At 33.9% G+C, this 21,355-nt stretch overlaps 1 protein-coding gene across 1 annotated transcript; it reads right to left on the bottom strand.

The window, feature by feature from the left end:
- Positions 1 to 1,118: 1,118 nt before the first annotated feature.
- Positions 1,119 to 18,579, bottom strand: LOC123322388 (caspase-3-like). Its single transcript, XM_044910334.1, has 5 exons — positions 18,289 to 18,579; positions 11,956 to 12,312; positions 9,372 to 9,544; positions 3,475 to 3,595; positions 1,119 to 1,547 (listed from the first exon to the last, which is right to left on the bottom strand). Exons 1-5 carry the CDS (start codon positions 18,362 to 18,364, stop codon positions 1,240 to 1,242), a joined length of 1,035 nt encoding a protein of 344 aa, XP_044766269.1. The 5' UTR covers positions 18,365 to 18,579; the 3' UTR covers positions 1,119 to 1,239.
- Between the last annotated feature and the right edge of the window lie 2,776 nt (positions 18,580 to 21,355).

The raw sequence follows: 21,355 nt of genomic DNA, 5'->3' as shown, positions 1-21,355 counted from the left end.
AATGTTGTGATTTCTACAGGTTTCTAAGCGTATCAAGTTCAATATGGTTCCAAGAGTACGCTTTTGCACCATGAATACATTGTTGGGCCTATTTCCTCAGAAAATTATTCCAAATCTGGCTATAGATTGGAAACTCGATAAATACGCGGTTTTCAAAGTATTTTGGTCGGAGTAAGGTTTCAAAATACTGCCAAAGTAAAGAAAAAAAAAGTTCATCCTCCTTCTCAGGCCTTCAATATGTAGATTCCACTGAATATGGAAGATTGTGATTAATGCTTTGACACCGTCATTTTGATTAGTGAATATGAATTTCTCATCATTGAGTTATTTCAGTTATGTAGACATTTTTTCAATTGAATAGTGGATCACTGAAAGAAAAGTGCAGATATGAAACTTCATTTGTGTGTTACAGAAACTTTTCAGTTGAATTGTGAATATTGAAAAGGCAATGTAATGGATGTAGAACTGTTAGGTCAATAAATCATTTCTCTTGTTTTCATAGCAGCCCTCTGGAACATAATAGGCAATGATATTGTTGTATCCAGCATACAGCATATAAAAATTAGGTATACATATTTCAATATAAAATGAGCTGTTTGATGCGGATTAGAGATATAGGATATTTTATTATATTATTTTTTCACTTGCTGCATATAATGTGTAGAAATAAAGGAATGAATCATTTCTTTCGAATTCTCTCCAAACAATTGTGCATATAATATTCTATATAGATGCTCTGTAATAAAGTCACCTGGAAAGAGCTTTAGTTTATATGACAAACTCCCTTTGATTCTCGACAAGGATTCACCACTTTCGCATTAACTTTGTAGCACCTGGTATGAAACCTTCCTTTCGCTCTTCGAAAATCATTCGAGGAGTCTTTTACAAGTTACCAGAAACTTTTATCTGAATATGAAAGAAAATAAAAGGACAAAATGTAAAATAATGAAATTGAGTGCAATATGTCAAATTGATCTGAAATTCACAACCCAATTCAAATATCATTCAGAAATTGCATGTGTAGATCGAAGACCTGAAAATTATAAATGGGGCAATTATCAACCAGATGATTTATAGATTCACAGTTGATAACAAAAGGTAATGAATCATCTATATCAAATGTAAAAAAAATTAAAACTTTATTGAATGGCATAGACAATAAAATTTTAGATGATTATGAAATATGACATCGTAATATGAGAAACACAGCACTCCCATTGATAATAAATGTTTAGGGAATTATTCCATTTTTCCAGATATCACCTTCAATTGATTCAGAATACCATTTAGAGTTTCTGATGATTTTATGACGAAGTGTCTATCTTTATTCCTATTCAGGTAAAATTTTTTGCTGAGTGTAGAAACTACAACTGGAATCTGTTTTTCCACATCTCCTAGATTTTGAAGGTAATAATTCGTACAAATGCATTTGGTAACTCTCGTCGAAAGGGTCAAAATGTCATCTCTCCGTCCATAGGCAGTAAAATTTTTACAGATTTCTTGAATTAGCCAGGTTCCCTTTTCTATGTCTCTGAATGCATATTTTCCTGGAACAAAAATGTTAATCTTTCATTTGCAGAAAATGAAATTAAACAGGATCCTGCAACAAACTCGCCTCAGCCCATATCTCAATTCGGAATGGAAATGAATTTTTTTCTTTGTCACCTAGCGGTACCAACTCTACAAATTAAAAAAAAATCGGACACATAGTGTTCAGTTTTGCCATGGGTGATCTCAACTTTGCCTTTTCCTAAGGCCACCTATATTTTTTAATTAAGTTTTTCGATTCTACATAGAAAATATGCCTTTTTTTCGAAGATTTTCAGCAGGTATTTTCATTCAATATTCGTCACTGATATTATCTGCAAATATTAAATTGTGCAGAATAAACTATTAGAATTGAGATTAGGTCAAATATTGTTCGATAGTGACTCTTTCGAGTGACATATCAAAAATCCACCTGAATTATATAAGGTGGAAAAACAGCCTGCCAAACATTTTAAATAAAATATTGCGAAATGCTCTTTATTACCGAAGAAACACTATATACAGGTTTTTCCTAAATTGGAGATACAAACGAAAAGAGGAGATTCCTTAAGTAATTCAAAGAAATAAAAGTCCCATAAGCATGGGACGATTAGGGCAATTCTATTTCGAGATACAGAGTGTTACAGTTAGACTTTTCAAGTTCTTCTCTTATAGTATCTACACTTCACAAGATATTCAAGATAAATATTGTAATTGATAGTTCACATCATGCGACATGCCAATTTCGATAGCAAATCTACAGGGTGATATTTTTTCTGGAACACTGTCCCCTCTTCTCCCCCAGAACTTTTTTTGATGAGCCACTGTTTATTTGAAAAAATATAAAGAAAAGCTTTGTTGGTATACTGAGCTTTATGATCTCTTGTAGTTTTGTCGTACCTATCTGCTACCGATTTCGGGAAAAAAATTTCGAACTGTTCTCTCGAAATCCTCAGAAAAATCCAAGTTGTCTTGAAAAATCCAGTTAGTAAGCTGTGGTGAATCAATTCATTATTTTTTTTATGAATATTTTCTCGATCTGTAGCAATGATTCATAAACTTGTATAATCATTACAAAAAATGTATTACTCAAATTCAAACTTTACCCCTCCCCTGTATCCCGAAAACGAAAGTTTTGCGATCTTCAAGGGACTTTTTTCTCAAAATTACTTAAGGAATCTTTCCTCTTCGTTGATGATGAACATAATTATAACCTTTTTATAAACTGATTCCTTATCTACTTTTATTTGCATGGAAACTACAAGGGATAAGTGTTGAAGTAGGTATAAGATTTATATTTGCAATGAAAAAATATTAAATTATTAAAATTATCCATTTGGACTAATGCTTAAAGAAGTTACAACTGTTTCACACAAATCTGATATTTTCATCTGAACATTTATATTGTAAAAATTATCACAAGAAAGTAATTTTGGCTGCAAAATTATTTCCAGATGAAATTTTGCGTGTCATTTGTATTCATATAATCCATTGATTTTGAAATTTCTGAAAGTGATGTCCGTCACTATAATGAAATTATATGGTTCCGGAGTTAAATATGAAAAGCATCTTCAAATGAAACATTATTTTGAATTGCATTAAAAATGTTAAAATTGGTCATAGTGGGTGACCTAATCCCGGGAGTTAGATATATGACATCTCGAAGTTTTTATAGAACTTTTGGGGCTGTACAAAATTGTACTTGATCATTTTCCTTTATCTCTTATAGTTTCATCCAGCGTAAACTATAAAAGCCTGAAAGCAACAGGTTCATGCACTTCTCCCTATATTGAAATTCCCATCAGAATCGTATATCTGGTTTCGGAGTTATGAGAATACAAGGAAACTAACAAACATAAGGACTTTCACTTTCATGAAATAAATAAGAAAGAATAAAGATTTCGTCATGAATTCCATGTTCATTTCCTCTAACAGAAAGAAACTCACCTTCCATCGTGCTATAAATTATGATTATATCTGGATATATTTCGCTGAATGTTGATAAAGGTACAATCTGCTTGTTCCCACCCTCGGTCGAAATTACAGTTCTTTCGTCTCCTTTGCAAGCCTGAAAAAGATGGAAAAATTAAGAGAACCGATGTCAGTTTGGTGGAAAAATTCTTTGCATTTCATTTTTATCTTGATAGTCGTGAGTTTCGCAATTCAGAACATCTGTATTATCTGTATCTAATCTGTGTTCATTCTTTATCCATTCATAATTTCTATTTGACTCTTGATTCGATTTATTCATATCTTGATTTTTTCACCCCGATCTGTGTATTATTTCCGCTTTCTTGTTTTTCAGTTTTGCATTTTGCAAAGAGAGCAGAAGCCCGGTGTTTGAGGTAGGTCCCTGAACGAACAGTAAGTTCATAGCCATCATCCCCAAATAAAAATTTGCTATGCATTTACTTTAATTGATTAATTACCGTGTGTATGCAATCATAGATTATAAAGAAAAAATATAGGAAACGAAATTATTTAAATGATGTGTTTCAAATTTATTACTAAGATTAAGTTGAAATATTAATTTGATGGGCCATTTGGAGAAACATATGAAATTTTGTAAGATTTCAATGGCTATTTTGATTCTCGTTTGTTTATCTCGCTCCTTCTAGTTGCTGATTATTGAAAATTTTTGAGTATTTTTTGGTGAATCACGAAAATTATTGCATGGTGGAAAACGAATACAAAAATTTTCTAAGTTTCATACTCCATCAAAGGAATTGGAAATTTTAAAAAAGTATTAAAACTCATCATAGAGGGGAGGATCGAAGGAGTAGAAGGACGAAGTGGACCAGATTGAAGAAGGGTATACTAGCTCAAAAATTTGAGAGAATAGTTTGGAGTGACGAAATTATGATCTATACAAGGCGACAATTTGAAAACTTGCCAGTGAAATTATGTCACGACGATGATGATTTAGAGAAAATGCCGGAACAGGTCAATTTCTATTCGTAGGTGGACATATTTTGAGGAGAATTGTAAGCCGAAATCTCCTCAACCATTGGTATAGGAGCTATCACCCCTAAATTCTCAATAGAGAATAGGGGGTGAGCTATACCTCAATTGAAAGATCACTTGACCCTCTACATGACTACTATGATTTGCAAATTTTTGAGTCCTTTAAGTAGTTACAGGGGCTGACAATTTGAAAACTTGCCAGGCCAATTATGTCTCGACAAGGATGTTTTCAGAGAAAATGCCGGAACATATCAATTTTTATTCGGAGGGGGACATGTTTCTAGCAGAATTGTAAGCCAAAATCTCCTTAATCTTAGGTGTTGGGGTTCTCACCCCGAAATTCTTAATAGAGAATAGAGGGTGCGCTACACCTCAATTGGAAGACAATAGTATTATGTAGAGGGACATATTGTCTTCCAATTGAGGTTTAGCTCACCCTCTATTCCATATGAAGAATTTAGAGGTTATAGCCCCTACACCTAGGTTTGAGGAGATTTTGGCTTACAATTTTGCTCAAAATATGTCCGATCCCTTTAAAAGTTGACCTGTTCCGGCTTCTCCTTTTCAAATTCTTACATAGATTTTCAGTAAATTACAAATAAAAATATAGGCAATCCAACAGTGTATTTCATTTATATGAATAAATTCCTAATTCAGATGAGGATAACATCCTAATCACAAATCAAAACCATACTTTTGTTTTGCCGCTCAGGTTATTTTTTTTTCTGGTCCCGACAAAGCCGATATTCGAATCCAATATAGTCCATTCAAGAATGATTGACATCCCAGTAGGCCTTGAAAGTCCAGACGCAGCTTAATAGCTCAATATCTGGTGTCAAAAGATATTCAATAATTTCTATAGTTTCAATCACAGAACTGGAATATATAAATATAACCTAGAATAGTATTTGAAAAGAAGAAATATTAAAATTCAGAGCATATTAATCAGCATCCAAAATTGTTACAATAATTTTTTCGATTTGTACGATTAAATTAAGGACAAAAAAAGCAGTACAAAATTCAAATTATCGTCGGTTAGTGCATAGATTCACATATAGATCACTGTTCATTCAAAATACCAACCTAAATTCCGCAACACAAAATCTCAACTGATGGGCTATTACCAACTTAAATTCAATTTTCCATAGCCACTCGAGATGTCAATCATTCTTGAATGGACTATACAATAATAGAATTCGAATTGCCTGCCCATCAATTATAAAACAGAAAATTGTTATTCAACATTTTTTCTGCATTGAAAGTACGTTTTCAACACCATCTCATTGTTAAATGTGGGAAATACAGACTAAAATATAGTCGATTTATTACTATATATGAGGGCGTTTCCTATCATCCTTACTCTATAATCTTTGGTTTCATACACCTCTATGTTCCTGATTCCTAACAGCCTAAAAGACCATCGCTCAGTCTGTAAATTAGATGTTGAAATAGATCTAAGGGTGCCGTTAGTTACGTTCTCATATCTTTTCGTATCGTATCAAGATATGCAGTTTTGTTTCATAATACGATGGATCAACTTTTATCGAGAACTCCAGAATAAGAAAGTATTACTTCTAACAAACATCTCGTCTAATCTATTCTGGCCATGTTTCAAATTTAAAAGCACAAACTGTTTTTAGTACTCAAACGTTTTAGATTTTAAATTTTGCTATTATTATTCTGGTAATTAATAAACTATAAAATAAAGTTACAAATGGATTATTCATCAATTCACATGTTTATTTGAACATAAAATTTGATGACTTGATGGTTACTGGTAAATTGAAATTGAAGAAAATTATAAATATATATATAATAATATAAATATATATGAGTTCTTCGCAGTTCACAAGCTAGCACGAGAATCAGGTTGATAGTATAGTAAATTATCACAATAATGGTTTATGCCTTCGAGAGTAAAGCAGGTAAAAATAAACGAAATCAACCACCAAACTCAAAGGGACCATCAATTCTTCGAGTTGGGAGTTGTTCTGCTCTGACTTAGAACTTAGACTGTGGGTATTATATATACTGCATTCACATTTATTTTAGCAGTCGGTTGGCCCTGAAATAATTTTCTCAAGTTTTTGTAACTAGAACGGAGTAAGGTTGGCACTCATGAAATGTCGTTAATGTCATAACGCCATTGCAACAACTTATATCAATTAATATTACGAAAGTGATCACAAAGTGATTAGACAGGGTTTCAGAAAGTGCTTTTTAGAATTAAGGTCCGCTCATTCAAATAGTTATACCCTGATATTCTAAAATCCACAATACGTCAGACGGTAGCGAACATATTCAATGTAAGAGAATAGAGAATTTATATAGGCTGTGGTCCGTATATACACTTTGGTTTCTTCTGGTTAGTAAGTGGGCGGTCCGTATATGCCGAATTCCGGACAATTCAGTTCAATATCTGTCACCAGAGTAAAGGTCAGTTCATATTATCCGTCCGTCTCGGTTCAGTTCAGCTCAGTCAAAATATCTTTCAATGTGTTTTATATGGATTAATTCATACTATCCGTCTCCGACCCTTCAGCACCTATCGGCACGCTTACGACCGTCCGACGGTATTCTTCCAGAGAATATTTTGCAGATGGGCTGAAGGGCGTGGTTGGACTGAACGAGACTGAACGTATAATATGAATAAGCAACCGCTCAGTTCAGCTCAGTCAATTGAGGGTTTTCCTTTGTCGTGAAAGCTTCTTTGAACTTTTCTTTTGTATTAATTGCGACATTTTTCACAGTATACAGGATGATTCATAACTATTGGGACATAGGCTAAGGGCAGATTGATTGCACCAAAATATGGCGATAGGACTCAATAAAATATTGCTGTGCGAAAAAGATAGAGGGCGTTAAAGTTTTTTTTCGTTTTTTGCTAATAATTTCACTGTATATTTTTTCATCCGTTTTTAAGGAAAACACAATTGAACAGTTCAGAGCAACGGAAGGGGATTTGAAGTAACGACTTATTTATTTTATTTATTTATTTCGACTATAAGGCATAATTAAAAACAATATAACATAAAAAGAATAAACTTAAATTAAATGTTCTACGTGTCCTCCCCCTACTTCTATGCCTTTTCTAATTCTTTCAATAAAGGACTTTCGAACTTTGAAGAAAATATTATTCTCTCCCCTTATAAAAAATTCAACTTTAACGCCCTCTATCTTTTTCCACAGCAATATTTTATTGAGGTATATTTGGTCCTTTCGCCATATTTTGGTCCAAACAATCTGCCCTTAGCCTATGTCCCAATATGAATCACCCTGTATAATCGAAATGATGTCCTGTTCATTCTAAAATAGTGTGGACCAATTTTTTTATAATGTCCAATATTCACCTTCAACTTTCCTCTTTTCAAATATTGGTTAGACACCCAATCTTTTTACCGACTTTTTGTTCCTCTTCATCTTCGTCTAATAATAATGCAAAAGCACATCATTCATTCAGGCGTGCTGTTTTGAATGTTTTGATCAAAATGAAAGGCTTTATGTGTCAAGTGCTGGTCGATTCGAATGCAACCGAAGATTCACGACACACGAAGCGGAAGGTGACTGAGATCGTGACTGATAATATGAACGCAACCTCCGTCAACGGCTAATGATCCTTCCGCCGGCCTGAACTGAGCGGAACGTATAATATGAATCGACCTTAACCGCTCTGGTAACTTTCGGTTACCAAATGTGTATATACGGACCATACGCATAATGTTTCATCTGAATCTAAACGACTTATATTTCAGCTGAATGTTTCCACAATCAGAAAGATTTGAGGATGACAAAGAATTTCCTTCTATTGGGAGACCCAAAAAAGTGGTGGCATTTGAGAATTTTATGTTTGAGTGAATTAATGCGAAAAGTTTACTACAGGATTTTCGATGAATGTCATAGTAGAATAAGTTCCCGAAAATTGATTTTTCTATTTTTCATTTGACTTGTCCTATACATTGTAAATGGCTCAAAGTACCAATAAATACCTAATTATTATTTAATATATTAAGATGAACAGCCAAGTACGAGCCAGTTGTCCTGTTAATTGTTTATTCATGTGAAATTTTTGTTCAAAGGTGAAGTTCATCTTGACTTGAAACTTCCTTTAATTATTTTTACTTATAGTGATGCAAGATGATTTTTGTTGAAGAATTTAACATTCTTGTAATTAAATGAAATGAAAGAATATTGGGACTCTTGGACTAATTTTCTTTATTGTTCTTCAATACAATGCCGACGTTTCGAAACGACTTGAAAAAGAAACAAGTCGTTTCGAAACGTCGGCATTGTTTTGAAGAACAATAAAGAAAATTAGTCCAAGAATCCCAATATTCTTTCATTTCATCTAACTAAATGGACGATAACCTAAGAACAATTATCTGTTAATTCCTTCAGGAGATACCCATTCCCAACCTCTGCAACATTGATATGCATTTCATCTTCGGGTTAATATTTTTGAAATCTACAACTGATGTAACTTATTCAAATTTTAGCCAAAGAAGATAACGAACATTAACTCTCCTCAAGCTAGTGCATATTATGATATTATACTGATCTCTTGTATTTTCCATACAAATAACTGGATTTGGTAGGCCTTCAATCAGTTTGTATGAACTTCAATTATGTTCGTTACATATTTTCCGAAGAGATTCGACATTGTGATAAAATACGTAATAACAGAAACTTTTACGTAGAACGGGCAGCATAGCGTTTATTTAAAACCCAAAAATGTTTTGACAAGCCTCATAACCCCACATTTTCGTACTATATAGAGTGAAATGTGTAAATTTCCATGGCCAACCGACTGCTAAAATAAAAGTGAATGGAGTATAGGTATCGAAATTTATTGCGTTAATAAATAAATAATTGTAATACTTTACCTGTACCACAAACATCTTAGGTTTTCCTCTAAGCGCTTCACAATTCGCAAACTTTGACAGTAAATCCTCGAGTTTGAAGCCATTTGAGCTGGTGTGAATTAAGTTACAATTGCCACCATGAGAAAGAATGAACACCAGTACAGAATTAATTTGAGATAGGTCAGAATTCAGCACTGAAAAAAATATTTTTCTAAAGCTGATCTGTACGAAACTTCCACCACTGAGTACCTATCAAACCAGTTTAATACTGAATGCTTATATCTAAAATATCATTTCCTCAAGAAATTGATGTAACCTATGCTAAATTATAAATTCATTTAAGGTAGTCCTTCGATCTGTGACGGCCCAAAGTTCAGTATACTTCATTGGGTAAAAAATTTTGAATTTCTGGGGCCTATTATTATTCACTTGTCGAATTGGTTGAGGGTTGAATGATACATAACCATCCACTTGTATTTAACCATACTCATGTCTCAAGTGAATCTACAGAGTGTTAGTGAATAAGTGAAACGAATTTCAAGAAGTGAATCTGCATCAAACAATATTGACAGTTTGCTCCATAACTTTCTTCTGCAAATACATGTTTTACGAAATACCTACAGGATGTTAAAGCTTCTCTCAAAAACTTATTTTTGTTCTAAAATCGGTATGGAGAGGCTTATAAAATTTGATATTTCAATATGTAATTATTGGGCATTTTTTGACATACACTTTAGATTGAATATTGATTGTTAGCGTCATACGGTTAATCAACTCAATTTTTTCAATGAAATTTTAAGTACGCAACTGAGATATTGTAAACCATAATCATTTGTGAATTTCTCCTTAAATGCCTTTTGTTCGTAGGAAGCGGAGTTTTCTGAAAAATTCAACATCTTTACGAATGATTCAATATTATTTTACCATGTAGGTTCTGAAGAAATGAAAAATTTGCTTTAGACGTTTTATTTTCATCATATAAGCGGCGCCTCCAGCGGAAAAAAGGTATGACTACTTATCATAACCTGAACAAGAAATCAGTTTTATTCAGGAATATCTTAGTGGCATACCAGTTTTTTTTTTCGAAAGATTAGGATCATTATTCGTATGCGGCCTATGCGGGCCAATGATGAACATAAAATTTTTAATTGCATGTCAAAAATGCGTAATACCCACTAAATTTCGTTCGATTATCTCGACCAGTTTCAGAACAATAAATACCTCCGAAAAGCATTTGTAAACAAACTGTCTGAAATCGAATAAATCAGATCTGTAGTAGAAATATTTCAGACTATTCCTATTTTCGTATATAGTGGATCACCCTGTACGTGCACATGATGATATGATTTTTTTCACCACAAAAAATTACATAATCCAAAATAAAAATTCTTAATCTCTGTTTGGTACTGTCATACAGGGTGATCAATAAACATTTCCTTTTGAGTTAACTTATCGGTAGAATTATTTCGAATTTTGCAGTTTTATCATCCTTTACGATCGTACCCCAAGACAAAGTACAAATGAAGTGAATACAATCCTATAGGTAGTGACAGAAAATCCATCTACCAGTAAGCGCAGAATAAGCAAGCAGATGAGGGTCCCTAAAATCAGAGAACTTAAAACAATAAAAAAAAACCAGAATGCATCCCTATCATCAACAAATAGTGCAAAAATTAAAAGAAGGTGATGAAATTCCAAGTCTCATTTTTTCTCAAGATATCATAGGCCATAGATGAATGATTTCTCGGATTTTTTTCACCTATGAATCGCAATTCACTAGGGATGGAATAAAAAATTCTCGTAATTTTCATGATTTTAAATTCGATCTCAGAAGTTATCCCCCTTTAATCAAAAACTGACGTGTTCGAGGATTTTTTCGAAATACGATTACTCCGCCTGTTATCTCATTCGTTTCGTTCTCAAAAGCCTACCCTGTATGTATGTATGTTTTTTGTCGAGAATGACAATTCCTAATGCTTTTCACGGAAGGTACTTTTTTTCCTTCAAAAATGTTTGATTAAAATTCAAATTAGATCACTCCATAAAAACTTATAATTAATTTAATGGAAGGCCCCTCCCTATTTTCCTTGCAACTGAAGAAATCAGTAAGTTCTTTTTTATCAACAGACGATTCAGTTGAATTTCATTACAATCCGCCAAATTACGACAAAGCTATCGCAAATTGAATGTATTTTGGAGGCCATGTCGAAGAGGCTCTAGTGCCTTCAAGATGCATTTTAGGACCTAAGGTGATATAAAGTTTCCTTCATATTTCAACCTCCAGGATCAACCCCTGAAATACCCCTTGAAATCAGGACACCCCATATATGGCTGACGAGATTTTTTGAAAGAATGTTTTACCCTTTCCACATTCCCAATTTGAAAACTTGAGAGAATAGCTACACATGAGGAATGAATTTTGTAAAGCGAAATTCCATCAAAACAAATATCCCGGCAAAAACGGGATTTTGAAAAACAAATTATGACAACTACCTAATGAGGGTGTCGTATGGTTTGGGCAAACTTTATAGGAGTGTCCCAATTACTTGTTTTAGAATAAACGAAAAATTTAAGAGAATATATTCATTTTCATCAGTAAATTTACCTTCGTCAACTTTTTGAAATAATTCTTTTTCCGAACAGTCCTTAAAAATGTGGTTTTTTCGTATGTTGAAACCTAATCTACCAAAACAAGTGATTATATCTTGAACGTCCTTTTCAGATCCTTCTCTTGTTTCGTTGCTTCCTTGGAAGTGTTCCTGGTTGAAAATGAGAACCAAACCGGGATCATCACCATCCCGTGGATATTCGAGGGCATCCAAACAGTATTCACGTTTATCGAAAAATCTTCCGAACACATCTGTAGTGCTTGTTGATTCCACTGAATTCCCTATGGGGTCTAAATTTTCTGCCTGTGGATTGATACCACCTGAGTCTTTTCGATAAGCTGCTGTTGCGTTCACTTCAAAAAAATACATGAACATTAATACAAGTGAAAAACTTGAACAATTTGTGGCAATTTGGAACAATCACCATTTCTACTTCATTTAAATTCACTTTATAAGTATCTATATTTATCATTCAAGTGCAAAAAAAAGAGTTTTTTTATGACGTGGAAAAAAACCAGAAACTTAGTATAAAGTTTTCACATCACCAAGGTGCTTGTAAAGTAGGACTGAGCAGATGCAAAGGTATAACGTTTTAGGCAAAGATTATAGAGTAGGAATATGGGAAACGAAGCGAATAAAGTTATGTGAGCGCCTTCTGTGTCTCAAATGTGTTATTAAGACCATAAGACTAGTTAAAATATTAGTTTCGGGGCCATTTGCAAGACATATGAAATTTTGTAATATTTCAGATGGCCACTTCGATCAAGATGTTTTGAATGTTTTAATTCTTGTACCGCCTTTTGTTTATTTAGCTCCTTTTAGTTGCATATTATTAAATTTTTTTGTCCAATTTCTTGGAGGAACCTCGAAATATCTTTCAATATGGATCAAATAAAATGGATTTTCCGAAATTAAGATTTTTACTTCACTTAGGAAAATGGCAATGTAGTATTAAAACTCGTATGTGACTCGGTTATTCATTGATTTCTAATTTTTCTGCAAGTCATTGAGAACTGTTCATCCAAGTAAATTGTTGAATACAGGAAGCATTCCTTGAATGAAGAGATCATTTAGGGAAATTTTTATTGATTTAGTTTTCTTATTTGCTTTTAGGAAAGCACTTTCGGTATGTTTGCGCCGTAAAAAATAGTAGTTGATACATGGTTGTGGCAACGTCGTTTTTACATTAACGACATGTCGAGTGTAGCAACCATACTCCGTTCTAGTTACAAAAATCATTTCATGGCCAAACGACTGCCAAACTGACTGAAGTGAGCAGGCCCGGATCTAGGGGGGGGCAAGCGGGGCGCTTGCCCCGGGCGTCAGCTTGAGGGGGCGCCAAAATCAACCAGAGGTTGATATTTTTTTTTTAGTTTCTCGGAAAAAATTAATTTCCCAGAGCTTAAATCGAAACTGTAGAATGGAAACTTGATAAACCATCACTATGCCAAAAATCTTCAAAATCAATGAGGGATGGATCAATTAACTGTATATGTATTATTCAGTCATCTAGGAATGACCGCCACACTTGGGTGAAATAGGTTAAAAGATGGGATATGTCTACAATGTGTCGCAAGCATAGAGCCATTAATTTCTTTGCCTGGGGAATTACCGACTCATCCCAATTTCATCTGGAACTAAGGGCCAAAATTTCCGATTTTTTATGGACCATAACTCAAAAACTAATCCTTTCAGCAAAATTCTGTTCGCATATTCATAATCTACGCCCTCGATTTCGTAAATACAACAATATTAGTGGAAATAGTGGAGATTGAAAATTTTTCAAATTTTCAATACTGTATGGATTTTTTGAAAAATATTTTTGGTCTCCGATCAAAACCAAATTTATACAGTACACTAAAATGAGGGCGTAGAACACGAATATGCAAACAGATATTTTTTAGAAATTAAGTTTTCAAGTTATGGTCGATGGAAAATGGGAAATTTTGGACCTTCGCGGAAAAAATTCTAAAATCTAAACTGTTAGCGGTAGATGAATGAGGTGTGCTTTTTTCTATTCGCAAAGAACCAATCTATCACAAAAAATCAGCATATGACTAGTGCTTTTTTTCTGGCTGCTACAGCTCCTCAAAGTTGACCAATTTCTTCGAAATTTTGCACTTAAAGTGATTTATTTCTCAAAATATACGGATCCTACAAAAAATCAAATTGCATATTCGTGATCTACGACCACGAATAAATAAGTAAAATGACCCGGGTCGATATATGTCGCTGAAAAAATTAATTTTCGTTCGGAATAATTTCGTTCGTAAAGCGCGGGTAAAAACGATAGGTTGCAAACGACATTCTTGTAAAAACAAACTTTTTTATTTTTCGAACGATTTCAACCCGAGTCATTTTTTCTACTAATTCGTGGTCGAAGATTACGAATAAGCAATTAGATTTTTCCTAAGATGAGTACTTTGAGAAAAAAATAACTTTTAATGGAACAATGGGAAAAAAATAAGAGTTATTTTTTTCCTAAAGTACTCATTTAAGGAAAAATCTAATTGCATATTCGTAATCAACGACCTCGAATTAGTGGAAAAAATATCTCGGGTTGAAATCGCGATGACGAATATGCAATTATATGTTTCCTAAGAACCTTAGAGGGGAGGGGGGCGCTATCATGAATTTTTACCCCGGTCAGAAAAAATCGTAGATCCGGGCCTGGAAGTGAGTGGGGTATATAATTGTTATTTTGACTCAAGGAACACTTGCCATGGGCACAATTCTATTAGGCTAATTTTAAGCTAATTCATTACCCTAGGAAAAATTCTTCTGCTCTCCAAGTGTTGGGGAAATAGCCCGAAAGCTAATCGAAGCAGGGCAAAACATCAGTAATCGACTTTGTATTATGATTCTGATCAAAACAAAATTTCAGACTCACTTTGGACCACTGCAGATTTTACTAATGTCTTCATCCTTTTATTCGTTCCGCTTGATTCTGATTCTGTTCCCAGCTTATCAAACGAAAAAGTGCAATTTTGAAGATTAGGCCTAAGCAATGTCTATCAAATTAAATTGGAGAAAAGCAGTAACTAGTGTTTCAAAGTTCGGCGGTAAAGAATAATTCATAAAGATGTATTTTTGTTTCAAGTTATATCAAAATTGCAATAGAAATAGAAGGTGTTATTTGACTGTCTCTATTGTAAATAAAAATGGAGCTCTGTGGGGCCCCATTCTCAAACGTCTATCGGGTCTCTCTCGCATGCGACATCACTAAATTGTCGAATGAAATCGAAATTTGGTATTCTCCAATGTCTATAGTCGATATCACGCGACTCGGGGCCCCAAGAATGATAACGACCACGATTCCACTCGAGATTGGGTACAAAGCCATTATTGTGGGTTTCTGACTCATTTTGAAAATGATGGACGAAGAAATAGAAATTTTACAAGCTATTCAAAACCTGGAGGATAATGAAGAAGCTGCAGAATTTGGGAGGCATGTTCACCGTTATAATAACTGTTTCAGGGGATTAAATGATAACTTGTTTGTGAAAAAATTCCATGAAAAATACCTGAAATAATAGGTTGTATTGACTGTTCACATATAGCCATATTTCTCCCCAAGAGAAACAATATATTTATATTAACAGGAAGAATAGCATAGAGTTCTACATTACCTTTTAGTATTCAACTCAATGACATTACTCTCCAGAAAAATGTAGTAAAATCATAAATGCAAGTGTACTTCTACACAATATTTTTGTTGAAAATAATGTAGAACTGCTGCAAGATTAAGATAAAAGGAATGAAGAAATCGATTCGAGCTATATTTCTGTAAAATATACTTATAAATGATCAGGGAGAGGGTAATATCAGAAGGCAAGATCCTTTGTTGGTACGTGGAGAAAGAAATCAAAGAAGAATTATCCAATCCATGAGACCTCAAAGAGCTCATTTTATATTTCACAACATTCTTTTGCTTAACAGTGTAAATAAGAGGAACAATAAAGATTGGCGACTTATTCTTTCGATGAAAATAACGTTTATCTCAACACTGTTTCCAGTCTTTCTGAGAATCGAATTAAGAATTTGAATTTCTGTCCATTTCCTCTCCGCATCTCTCATTGTAAAAGATTGGGAGAATTTTCCACTAACTAACTTCCGGTTTCACAATCAAACCTAAAGTCCCTTCAATTTTAAAGCTTCCTTCAACCCTACTAACGTCCAGTTTCATAATCGAATTAAACGTCACTTTAAGCGTGAAGCTTCCTTTACTGTCATTTTAGAAGCTTAAAATTGAAGGGACTTTAGGTTTGATTATGAAACCGGCCGTAAAAATGAAAGTAAAGGAAGCTTTAAGCTTGAAGTGACGTTTAATTCGATTATAAAACTGAACTCCTGTTCATTCTGTAACATATCCACCAACTCCTCTTTTTGCGTTGCGAAACAATAAGTTTTCTTGAAAATTTTCATCATGACTTAAATCCAATTAAATTAAAAATTACTGTCAACTACAAACAAATATGTGTATGTGCTTGTGAATGAGCAAAGAGTATTTTTTGAAAATACACAACATTGCAGTCGTTCTTCTTCTTATTACATGGTTGTCAGATCTTACCATTCGACATGATAATCAGGTCGATTCTGTTTGGAAATAGTAATATGGTTATAGAAAAGATATTGCTATCACAGCAAAGTTTGAAAAACTGGTATTCTAATCATTGATTTTGAGCAATATGATCTGTCAATTTTTAGAAGATCTTGTCATTTCAGTTTGCTATATCAGCAACATCATTTAAGTACTTGCTATTTCATAACAAAGTTGAAAATGGCAGTGAATCTCTTGTTTTTACATTTTTTCCAAGCGTTAGAAATTTAGAAAAGAGGAAGTAATTATGAACAAGCTTCGTTTTAGTAACTTTTTGGAAACCTTCACTTGAACTTTTCATTTATAGCGAAAATATGAGACTACAATTTCGATACATTAGGGACACCAGTAATTCATTTGAATTGCCTGATGAAAAGTTTCTGGAACTGTTTCGCTTGAATAAGGAAAGAAGAGTTGGATGGATTGGTTGAGGAACCGACCAGTAAAAATACAGTTCCTTTTTACATACAAGTGGGTGAAAATCCATAGAGAATTTCTAGGAGATTGATTATCAAATCAATTCCATCTGATTTTTTGTTGTTTTCTTATTTCCAGACATGATGCACAGTTCAACCAAAAACTCACAATCCAAATACCGAATAAAACATTAAACCAAAGAGTATCAATTGATGATACTCTTTGATTAAACACAACTTATTCTTCTTTTCCATAGAACAATTATAGAATTACATGTTCTATTCTATGAAATGAGAATCTTACCCTTCAAAACAGTGTTGTCAGCTCAAACATTCGTTTATTTTTCAACAATATTGCTATGGCCAAAACTCATAACCAATCTTGCGTAAAACGGTGAAACAGAATATTCGTTCGCTCAGTCATATTTCTATATTTTATAATTATAACAATGTTGTAGATTTAGCAATGTTATAACAAGATGCGAACAGAATCGACCAGATTGTCGAGCGACTTCCAATGCCGAGTAGTACCCGAGAACACCGATTTCAAAAGTCAGTCAGTCAGACATTTGTACTCGACATTTTGTCACGTTCTACATTTTTGATAGACATTTGAGAATTGCGCCCTGTTTATTTTGGCATCATGGCATGACGTAAAAACGTCTGAACGGATTTCATCCATTTTTTTTAAAACCTTCCTCTAATACCGTAGCAGGTTATTCCGGGAAACTCGCTTGGAAAACTGGAAAAATCAAATGTTCACGCACAAGTGTAGAGCTGTGAGGCATAGAGGTGAAGGTAAAAGTAGTAGGTTTTCCTACCTACATGACGATTGGCCATCTAATGGCGGTTGACAGTTCTCAACAATAATAATAATTACTTCCTATGCACACAAGTTATGACGAAGCATTGTACCATTTCGAAATCAGCATAAATAGCGCATATTTTCGAACAAGTTGGCCACTCAGGCTCTCAAATTTGAAGTTATGTTTTATTTTTGAGACCTTGGACCTCAATTAAATTTTACTCAATTCGTACTCCACTTGAAATAACTTGCAGACCCCTGGTCTAGACGTTATTGGAAAACAAATTTTGAGCATTTGAATCAAAGTTCATTCTAGGAACGTAAAACAATAACTGATCCAAAAAAAAACGCAAACCTAAAGTACCTACTTGCCTGATACTGAAAAAGTTCTCAAACGAGGAGCAAAAAACATTCAGAGATAAAAGAATAAACATAGCTTTTGAAATGGTCATTAAATTTCACACTTCTCCATAACGATATAAATGTTGAAAATAAAAAGCAGTCCTACCTTGCTTAGTAGAATTTTTTCTTTTTTGTGGAATCAGTTTAGCATCTCTTCGTATATTATTGTTCTCCATCTCCATCACTCGTTAAAAAATAATGGCTTCAACTTTTTTCACGTTATACTGCAGTTTCGATTAATATGAGTCACAAATGGAGTGCTTACTATCTTATCTAATATTCGATCCGTTCAAGATCATAACACTTGACATTCGGAAATAGGTATTTATTGTTATCCGATGCAACTTTTGGAACGACCTCAACTGCCTTTTTCATGAACGAAATGTGGATGTGTATCTCAACCTTCGAAAAACCTCAGATTATATAGGGTTTGATGATTTTTTATCTCTAATTGCTTATTATAAAAGTGAATATTTTTCCAAGGATAGTGTAAAATTATTGTTACTTTCGATTATTGTTACTTTTGATTTGAGATCGTACATTGTTTCGAGATGCTAATGTAATCACCTTATCGGATACCCTCATTGTAGTACTGTCAATCATAAAATAATATTTTAAACGGAAACCAATGTTACCATCGTTCGGATTTGGTCAAATACAGACGATAATTGGTCAAATACAGACTGAGTAAATAGAAAACCTACCATGCATATCTTTGGTATTTCCTGTTTTTTAATTGCTTATATTCAATTATAGTTGGCGAGCCGAAGAGGGAAATTCGGGATTCATTCGAGCGTGTCAGATTAATATAAGGGGACATACCTTGGACCCTGTAGAGTACCTCTACCAAAAATTAGACCTGTATGTAGGGGGAATTTTCTAGGACAGCCTGTCAGAATAGTAAAAAAAAACGATCATCGTACATACTCGAGCGTGTCAGATTAATATATAGAGTCATTCGGGGCAACTGTGCGCACTTTTGCCTTTCAAGTCATACCCTGTTTCAAATGTTGAAGCTAGGAAAATTAAAACATATTCATAAGATAGAGAATTCTCTAATCTATAAGAAAACATCAAAAATCAAACAAACAAAAACGTTTTCTTTCCGCAAAAAAGAATTTAATAGAGAAAGTCTGAGTGCGTTCACATGCCCCGTATTGCGGGTAAGTGTGCGCACCCTCACGGGGTAAGTGAACGCAGTGCTTAGTGAACCACACAATCAAAACAAATTACCAAATAATGTCATCAAAATGTTACAATATTATAGTAATGCTGTTTATTGTCAATACAGAAGCGCCTTTTTACAAGCAGTGCATTATTGTTCGTGCCACAATTCTTGGTGAACACAACACTTGATACATTCCCCTGTTGGTGGCTCTTCATATTTTTCTGAACAAATAGGACAATATTGATCGAGTCTTAACCAAGAAAATCAACAATGTCATAATTTATTCCTCACTGAACAAATGCCCATATAATGAATATACGCGCACACTTACCCGCGCACACTTTCCCCAGGAAGCCAAAATTTGAATTGACGTTCTTATAGAGTTGAGCAGCTAAGAGAACCTTAAATTTTTTATTATATATTTAGATTAATATGCCCATGATCGAATAAAATATTGTTTAACACTGAGGGACTCGAAACTTGGACCTGGCAGAATGTGCAGAGATGCTAAAAATTAACAAGAAAACTAGTGAATTTGATTGATTGCAAATAAAAAGTTAAAGAAACGTGGCACGGCACACTTCTATGAAGAACTAATATGGCGATTCTGCGCCCTTGCTTCACCCAAATGAACCCCTTTTTCATACATTGCATAATCGAGATATACGCACTGCGCACACTTACCCACTGCGCTCAGTTACCCCGAATGACTCTATGTAGTTAATTACATGTTGAAAAGAATATATTCTCTTAATCTGACAATTTGAGTGTGTCGAAAATATGTGGGAGGGCGCCAAAGTTGCAAAAAAAAACGTCACGTGTACATTCTCGTGCGCAGTGACGTTTTTTCTTATTTTGAAGCTAATGATTCAAGAATAACGGAAAAAATATAATCTTACAGTTTTAGCAAGCCGAAACAAAAAAACTTGGCCATAAAGGTCACAAAAATCAGTTTTTTCGATTTATATTCTTCCCTGGGCTTCAAATCTTTTTCGCATTCATTATAAGAGTAGAGCATAACATTTTCTACAAATTTTGTCCCAAGCAATTTTTGCTACGTTCAAACGTTTTTGAGATATATGGCGATTAACGCGAGGTGTTTAGCGATACATGCTGAAGCGAAAATTCACTCGTTGGAAAATAGTACATTCTAAGGTTCAGTCACAGACAACAATACAATTTTCGTGACTAATTTCGAAATTGTCATCATAGAAATACCTTTTGACAATTGTAGATTAGACTGGGATTCATTGACCTTGCCCTTTCGCATGTGTGGCTAAGCTTCTCGCTCTTATCGCCCTCTAACTCGAGAACGGTTAAGGTTATGTAAAATTGCTTCAGACAAAAGTTGTGTAGCATTTTATTATCTACAACTTTCATAATGAATACAAAAACGATTAGAGGTACAGGGAGGGAAAATATTCGAAAAAAAGGGATTTTTATCATCTTCAAAGTGTGAGATTAAGAAAACCCCCCCTGATTAGTTTCAGATTAATAGGTCAACACGTCTACAACACCCAGATTAACCATCTGTATGAAAATCTGACACGCTCGAGTATGTACAAATAACGATTTTTTTTACATATTCAAAGGACCGCTGTGACCTTGCGTCACGTCCAAATCGTCAGTCCCTTAAAAAGTAGCTTCCATTGGGTACAATTAACATATCCTCCAAAAATCTGACACGCTGGAAAAAAATTCCTCACATTAAAATGTTTCCTATCTTATCCGGGACATCCTGTATATTCTGCATACACATTCTGCAATTTTTTTCAAGTTGCTTAATATTCCACGTTCGAACCTTTTAGAAGTCTGTAAAGGGTTCTTTATAAGATTCTGATCAACTTATAATATTGAAAGACGTTTTTTCCTTTTCTGAAGAAAGCAGCAATCGACATTTCGTCAGAAAATCTTGTCATTCAGTTTAGTTTTAAACAATTTAAATGTAAATTATTATCCGGTGATATGAATGATTCTGTTGGTAAAGACCGTCACTTCATTTTCA

This window comes from Coccinella septempunctata, chromosome 1, assembly GCF_907165205.1.
Source record: "Coccinella septempunctata chromosome 1, icCocSept1.1, whole genome shotgun sequence".
NCBI classification, from domain to species: Eukaryota; Metazoa; Arthropoda; class Insecta; order Coleoptera; family Coccinellidae; genus Coccinella; species Coccinella septempunctata.
Note: the sequence above shows the minus strand (reverse complement) of the source record. Positions and strands in the feature narration are given on the sequence as shown.